The sequence below is a fragment of the Microtus oregoni genome, unplaced genomic scaffold (genome assembly GCF_018167655.1).
Source record: "Microtus oregoni isolate MIOR12 unplaced genomic scaffold, Mior012 000022F_ref0000154, whole genome shotgun sequence".
In the NCBI taxonomy this organism is placed as follows: Eukaryota; Metazoa; Chordata; class Mammalia; order Rodentia; family Cricetidae; genus Microtus; species Microtus oregoni.
The window spans coordinates 7,554,318-7,561,989 of record NW_024543081.1 but is presented as its reverse complement, the minus strand read 5'-3'; the positions used below and the strand labels follow the sequence as shown (position 1 = coordinate 7,561,989).

Below are 7,672 nucleotides of genomic sequence, written 5' to 3'. Positions count from 1 at the left end.
TGAATGCCAGTCCCTGACCCTGATACAAAGGGCTGTCTGGAAGGCAGGAAATGCTGGAGGACACAAGGGGCCTGGAATCCTGTCCCCCAGGAAGCTTCAGGAGCCTTTGAGCTGGGGTGTTTGAGACATAAGGTGGGGCGCAGTTCTGAATTGAGAGGGTAGAGGGTGACTGTTGCAAGTTCAGCGCCAACGGGTAGAGGCAGAGCCTTACTTAGGCCTGTGCCTGCATGACCCTGGTGGGAGAGGCTGGCAAAGTCAGCAGAGCAAGCCGAGAGGCTTGTGTGCTTTCTCGGCTTCCTATGCTCTATCTAGTTCAAGCCTGAAGCTGGCCTCCTGGGTCAGACCCCATAGGGTGCTACTGGTTGGTTCTCCAACCTGGTGAGGCCTCGGTTCTGGAGGGTGCTGTCTTTACCTGGTCCACTAGTTATCTTTCCGGGAGCTTGTCAACCCTTGTTTCTGAAAGGTGAGTCAAAAGAGGGGGAGGTGTCTATCAGAGATCTCAGTATCCAAGGTAGTGCCTGGGCTGATGCAGGCTTCCTATGGCTAAGGTGACATTTAAAAGTGTGTGGAGACATTCCTGGCTAGGTACTGAATGGGGGGGGAGGAGGGAGGACTTGCCCACTGCCTCCTCCCGGTGCAGATTCCACGTCAGTTTCCCAGCGAGGAACTGTGCTCTGGGTTCAGCCTGGCGAGGCCAGGACAAGTATTTCTACTCCAAGTGCAGGTCACCACTGGCAGCAACTGTCAAGCCCACACACCAGAGCGAAGCGACAGTGGCGTGCACGCTTGCGCGCGACTGTGTCCGTGGCTGCGACTGGCAGGCGGCCGCGCGTGCGCGTGGGTACGCGTGGCGAGGGCCCACGTGGGTCACCCAAACAAAGACGGCGCCGCGTGATCGGACCCGCGCGCGCGCGAACCCGGCAGGGCGGGCAAGGAGGCGCGGGGCGGGGCGGGGCGGCGGCTGCGCAGGCCCGGCCGGGGGCGCGCAGACTCCGCGCAGCAGGACGTGAGCGCGCGACGCGGCGCCGCCTCCGCGCTCGTGGCCGGCACCCGCGGGGCCGCGTAGTCCCCGCTCCCCGGCGCCGCTAGGCTCCCGGGAGGGCGGCAGGTGCAGCGGGGCCGGGTGGCCGGCCAGGGGGGCACCGCAGCGGCGGGTGGATGAGAGTTGGCCCCGATCTCCCCGCAGGGTAAGCGGCGCGCACGCGGACTCCTACACAGACCTGGGCGACGCTGGCCAAGCTCTGTCCCTGCCGCCGGGCCGCGTCCCTGTCTGTATGCTGTGCTGTTCTCACTCTGTGGCCCACAGCGGCGACCCACCTTTCGCGGACGGGCGCGGGCTCGCCCGGCACACACGCCCCCGGGGCGCGTGTCACGGCCACCCCTCGCGCGCACCGCGGGCGCTGTGCGGGTCAGGGTCCTGCTGGGTGAGAGGCAGACGTCGATGGGACGTTAGGGGCCCAAACTACTGTGTGTGGGAGTCATTAGATGGGTCACCATGCCTAGGCCTCTAGCGGGGGACAGGATGAGGGCGCAGCAATTGTCGTCCTACTGACCCACTCTTGTGGGGGTGGGTGAACTGGAAAGGGGGAGGGCTCTCCAGGCCGGTGTGGCCCAAGAGATGACCTGGGGGAAAAGTTGTGGACGCTTGCTCCCTTTCCCACGCTCTGCTTTCTGTGTGGCTTTTCCCCCTTTCTTTTGGACATTAGCCTGTGGGATCCAGGGGGACAGTTGGCACTTGGCTGGAGCTTAGGCCTGTGTTTATTACAACCGCTAAGGTGGGGTTCTGTGTGGCGGTCCCCAGCCTACGTCCTCACTTGTCTACAGTGGGTCTGGCACCTCCGAAGGTTGAAGAGGGGCCAGTCTGGGTGTTGGGTCCCCTGCCCTTCCCTACCTGTGGTCCAGTAGTAGGGTGAGGAGCAGGCTTCCAGGGCTAGAGACAAGCTGGTACACCTTGGAGCTTCCCCGTTTCCAGAGGTAGGAGAATCAGTATGGGGGAGACTTTTTTTAGGGAGTGTTCTCTTCCTTCCTTGCCTCTGTAGATTAGAGACAAATTCAAGTTCTAAGGTCCTGAGTATCAGCCCTCCACAGTCTCACTGCCGCCCAGCTTGGCAGAGGGATTTGCTTTAGGGTCAGACCCAAGAGGAGGGTCATGGTCTATGCTCTGTAGGGCTTGAAATAAAGGACAGCTGGAAGTTCCTTTTTCTTATATACCTGCTCTGTGACATTGGGCAAGCAGTGAATATTCCCTGCCTCAGTTTCCCCATTAGTGAGTGATGAAGAAGAAGATAAGAGGATTAATGATACGACATAGGTTCCATGCTGACCAGACACACCCTCGGTCAGGAGTCAGGCCAGGCTGTCCTGCCCTTTGCCTCTCTGGTGACCTTAGTGAACCCGCAGATATCTGTAGAATCTTCTCGCATTCTGCCACCGCCCAACCTGTTCCCAGGCCCGTTTGGGGACACACAGCCTGGCGCTGAGGGTGTTTTATTATCCCTGCCCCATGCTAGGATGAAACCACAACCTACAGATACTCTCTGGGACACCCCAACTTGGGGGTCTCAGTCAGTATGCCTGCTCCTCCCTCCTTCCCAACCCACTTCTGGAGTTTGGAACCCCCTACCTTTGCTGCGATACTGAATAGAACTCCCAGGAAGAATGGGCTAGGTACCAATGACAGGGGGGTTGGATGCCCAGGACCACATACTTTCCTGCTCTGCTTGTTTTTCCTCAGTGTACTGGCTGATGGGAGGGAGCGTGGCTATCTCAATGGTCCCAGTGATGTCTGTTTGAGTTCATGCTAGGATTTATATCTCGCAAAACCATCCGGGACAGTCTCAGAGTTGAGATCTGTTTCTACACAGTTTGGGCACCTCTTTAGCCTGTGCCTCCTACCCAGGCAGCCAGAGGGGCTTTGCAGGAGTGCCCTTCCTAGGGAAGGACCAGTGTCTCTCTCTCACCAAACCTTCTGGGCGTCTCTGTTATCTGTTACCCTGGCTTCCCCGGACTGGCTCCAGCAGTCAGAGCGGTTGCCAGTGCCAGCAGCGATGGCCTCTGCTGCCCTCATCCTTACTGGCCTTCACCTTCACCACCTAGAAAGAGGAGACTCAGTCCTGTTTCCTGAATCCACATTTCCGCCTCACAATAGAGAGCGCTCGCACAGTGGACACAGTGCCATTGGTAGTGCTGGCATGGACTCAGCATAGCTCCATAAGGAGAGCACAGCAGGGAACTTACAGATGTTTAGAAACACCAGCTCCAGCCGTGCCACATCTGGACAGACGCAGAATCCATGTCTGGAGAACCAGAAAGGCTCAGTGTTCTGATGTGGGATCCTTGTTGGCTCTTGTGTTACCTGGTGTCCCTTCCTTCAATGGGGACAATACGTGGAAGCCCCATGCAGTTGCCCATGCTCTGGTAGGGTTTCTCTCTAGAAGCCTGACCTACTGAGCCTTTTACAGGATTGGGGGTATGTATTCTGGGGGTGAAGTATCTCCAGCCAGAGGCTCCCTCTCTTGGGGAGCTGGGCAGGTTCTCTTCCTGAACAACCCTGTCCCCTCTACTCTGGTGTTTGGCCTTCTTTTTGTTTCAGGATGGGGACACTTAGTGTCTGTGGTGGCAGCAACACCTGTTAGTGGGGATGCTTCTCACTTGTGTACGGTTGGGTCACCTTTTCTGAGTCCCTGCATTCTTTCCGCAAAGTAGACTGCGAGGGGACAGGCGACCCTGTTAGCAGCGAGAGGCGTGTCTGTGCCCACTGGTGTAGGTGACTGCAGGGACAGCTGCTGACAGCTTTGCAATGGATCACGGGTGTCCTCCGTGGAGAGTGGTAATCGTGAATCCAGGGAGATAAGATGGGAGCCTGCGAACAGAGTCACAGGTGAATGCAGATGAACTTACTCTGAGATAGATCTTCTTTCCCTGGCCTCAGGTGGCCATGTCCAGGGAGGCTGACACCCTAGGGCACCCCAGGGCAGTTTGACCATAAATGTAGGTTCTGGAAGGTTTGATACATGAGCCCTGCGAGAACTATCTGGGGGCTATAGTGGTGCCATAGTGGCTCTGGGGTTGCTTTGGGCAGAACTAGAAAACAGTGCTTAGAAAGGGGGTGAAAGTCCAAGTCTTCGTCAGCCAGCTGTGGGGAGGAGGCCTGGATTCCGTGTGCAGCCCAGCCCAGGTGGGTGGGCCTGAGGCAGTTATGCAGTTATACCTGGCCTGAGTCTGTGGCTGGTGGAGAAATGTCCAATAAAGCAAAAGAACAGATGTGACAGACCAGAGTTTCCTGGGGTGTCTGTGTGTGACCAGTACCTAAGGCCTGGGAGGGGACTTTAGGCTGTAAGTCACCACTAATAACATTTGACTTCGAAAAGCCATTGTTAAGACTGTTTGGTGTTTGAGTTATAACGAGGGTTGTGATTCTACTTAAGCCTGTGATTAAAGTCCCCTGTGGTTCTACAGGTAGACAGGAAGTATTGGCCTATCTGAGAAAAAAAAAAAAACAGTAGTAGGAGACAGACGCGGCACTGCGCGTCTCCCAGAGTCATCTCACCCCCGCACACTTATGCTACAATCACCAGGTGAGGAAACTGAGGCACAGAGAGGGAGGGGCACAGCTTGCTCAAGTGCTGGTGAGGTCTGTGGCAGAGCTCGGGTGTGAGCTTGTGTGGTGGCTTGTGGCAGAGCGGCTCCATGGTAATCCTGTAAAGCTGAGTTTAGAGGGGTCATGTGGCATTCACGGCACGTGGCAGTGTCTCTCACAGGGCCTGTGACACTCCTGTGAGACATTCTCGTGGTTTGTTTCTGTGGCTCCTGAAGCTCGGGCTGTGGTGGGCTCCATCTCACAATAAGGGTTCCTCCAATACAGAGAAGTTTGGGGCTTTCCCCAAGATACAAGACTTTGCCTCTTTTCCTGTTTGCCTCCCATGTAGAAAGTGGGCTTTGTAGAAGGAAAGCCAGGGTCTCTCCACACTCATGTAGCGCCATGTTCCTTGTGTTCGACAGCCTCTCGTGAGCTGTCATGGCACTGAGTGACTATTGCGCTCTGCCTTCCCTGGGACATTTGGCAGTTCATACCAAAGGGATCCCAGCTTTAGGGTCCATCCATAGTTGTGCCAGGAGGGACTAAGCACTTTGACAGCTGCCGCAGGGAGGGAACAAGACCAGGAGAGAGTTTCTTCTTTTTAAGTCTTTGTTAAGTGTAATTCACACACCACCCTACCCACCCTTTACAGATACAATTTACTGCTTTTTAAACCGTTTATAATCTCATCAACCATCACCACAATCTAGAGGATGTTTCCAGAATGAGGCGAGGACCGGATAGCTGGTACCCCACAGCCTCTTTCCGTAGCTGAGGCCACCACCATGCTAGGTTAGCTATGGATTTGCCTTCTTTGGATTCTTCGTGTACCTGTAATCACAGGGCGGGTGGCCTTTGTGTCAGCTTTCCTTGTTCACTGTGGATGTGTTGTGGTGGCAATTGTGCCTGTTGCGACCCCCCCAACTCTCCCCTTCCCTTCTACCCCCTCCCCATACCTCCAACCCCTTCAACCCCCCCCCCCATCCTCCAATCCTGCTGACCATGGTTCACTTGTTACTGTTTGGGGACCAGTGTCTTACATTTATTTACGTTTGTATTTGTGGGTACATTCATGTGAAGGCCAGAGGACAACTTTTGGGAGTCAACGTCTCTCCTTCTACCTTGTGGGTCTCCATCCCTAGGGATGGAATGCAGGCCATCAGGCGTAGGCGGCCGCTTCACCATCAGCCTCTCACATGATTATTGATGAAGTCCTTTGCTTGATAGGTTGTCTTCATTTTTGCCTCCTGTCCTTGTTTTGATCCCAGAACCCCATCCGGGTCCCACATATGTCTAGTTGTCACATCTCCTTAGGCTCCTCTTGACTCGGTTGACTCCTGGAGATGGTTGGCAGGCTGCAGGGCCCTGCATTGAGAATCCCCTTTTGAAATGTAGATGTTTTTGTCATGATTAGTCTGGGGAGACTGATGGCTTGGGAAGGGCAGCATTCTTGTACCGTTCAGTGTGACTCATTGCTGTTGGTGTACCCCTGGCCTAGGTATATTTGTCAAGAGGCCTCTGTGTCAAGGTCCTCCCTGCCACACTCTTTGGAAGGAATTCACAGTGTATTCCACCACTGAGGAATGAAAGGGACTCTGTGCTTCCCCCTTAAGGACCAAGGATGTGAGTTATTTGGAATTCTGTATAGATTTGGCAATTGTCTCTTCTTCAGTTAGCCTCTTATTAAGCATTGATTCCTATTCTTGCTGATTCGTACTTTACACTTTACCATGTGATCCCTCTTTATTCCTTTCCTTCTGCTGTTTTAGTTGCCCCTGGGTCCTGTAGACACTGCATCTCTGTGAGAGTCTAAACGCGTCACTGCTGTTTGGCCCACAGGCTGCACCAGGTTCAGCCCTAGAATCTGCCCATTCTATAGGGAGCCCAGGTTCCTTCCCCGGAGACTAGTATCAGAAACCCAGATGTAGGGGGCAGTGGTTGCTACTGGGGTTCAGTTGCTTTTAGACCCTTTCAAACAGAAGAACAGGAAGTGCGTGTGTGAACTCTGACTCCTGTGTAGCTGCATTGGTCCATGAACACATCCATGCATGGCCATGTGCGTCTATAACAAGGGATGACCAGCTCCAGTCTGATCACCCATGGATGGTTCTGGTCTCTTCTCCTTGTAGATAATACCATTCCATCTCAGCTTGGTGGAGTCAGGCTCTTTTTCTCTTAGCTCCTCATGCGCTTAATCCTTCAACGTCAGTACTCACAAGGCAGGATCGGAGCTGTTACTTTGCAGCGCTTAGAGAGAGTTGTCAACCCAGACCTTCCCCAGCCCATGCAGTGGGTATGCACTTTGGGCCTGCAGAGCTTAGAGAGGTGCAACCGTCTCCCCGGAGATGCTTCTGTGACTGGTTCTATGATAGGAGGGAGAGACAAGGAGAAGCTGTGGATGGGGACTTCCCTGCTGTGCTCAACAGCCTGGCTGTGGGATGGGCACAGATTGGGACATTCCTTTGAACGTGAGAGTGGGGCTTCACTTTCGAAGGAATCCCAATAGTCAGGCAGGGAGGAGGAAGGCTGCCAGCTGACTGCTTGGAAGCTTCGAGATCTTTGACTTTTAATCCTGGCTAGGTCTGTCTGCTCTTTGCCTCTGAACTTGCCACTTCAGTAGGGAGGAGTCTCTGAGCACACAAGGCATACCTACTTGCCATTGGGGGAAGTGCCACACATGCGCTGTTGCCACCCGTGGTGGGAAAAGGGAACAAAGTGGGCATTCAGCCTTTGCTGGCTTGGGCTTTTGCTTGGTTCCATTTCTTTATAGTGGACTCGATGGTAGTCACTGGCCTGTCCCAGCTGCCTGTCCAGGTCTCCCGCTGCTGATGCCTGTGGCAGGGTAGGGGTGTGCACACACAGCACTGTTTTAGACAGGAATTGTGTAGGTTGGAAGTGTGCTGGGTTCAGGCTGAACGGATGGGCAGGTATGGGGGGGACAGGTCCCAGCCCTGATGAGGGGCCTTAGAGCAGGGCTAAGGAATCTCACTATTTCAGAAGAAAGCAGCCAACTGAACAGGCTCAGGAGATGCCTGGATAGTACCTCTTTTTCACATTGCTGTCCCCTCGAACCAAAGAGAGACAGGATACTCA

The 7,672-nt window shown here is 54.7% G+C and overlaps 1 protein-coding gene across 1 annotated transcript in view; it reads left to right on the top strand.

The window, feature by feature from the left end:
- The first annotated feature begins 994 nt into the window (after positions 1-994).
- Positions 995-7,672, top strand: part of Gramd4 (GRAM domain containing 4) — a 77,539-nt gene continuing 70,861 nt past the window's right edge. Inside the window, exon 1 of the mRNA XM_041672390.1 lies at positions 995-1,187. Coding sequence (XP_041528324.1) covers positions 1,159-1,187 — 29 coding nt within the window. The 5' untranslated portion in view covers positions 995-1,158. The remainder of the gene's footprint in view (positions 1,188-7,672) is intronic.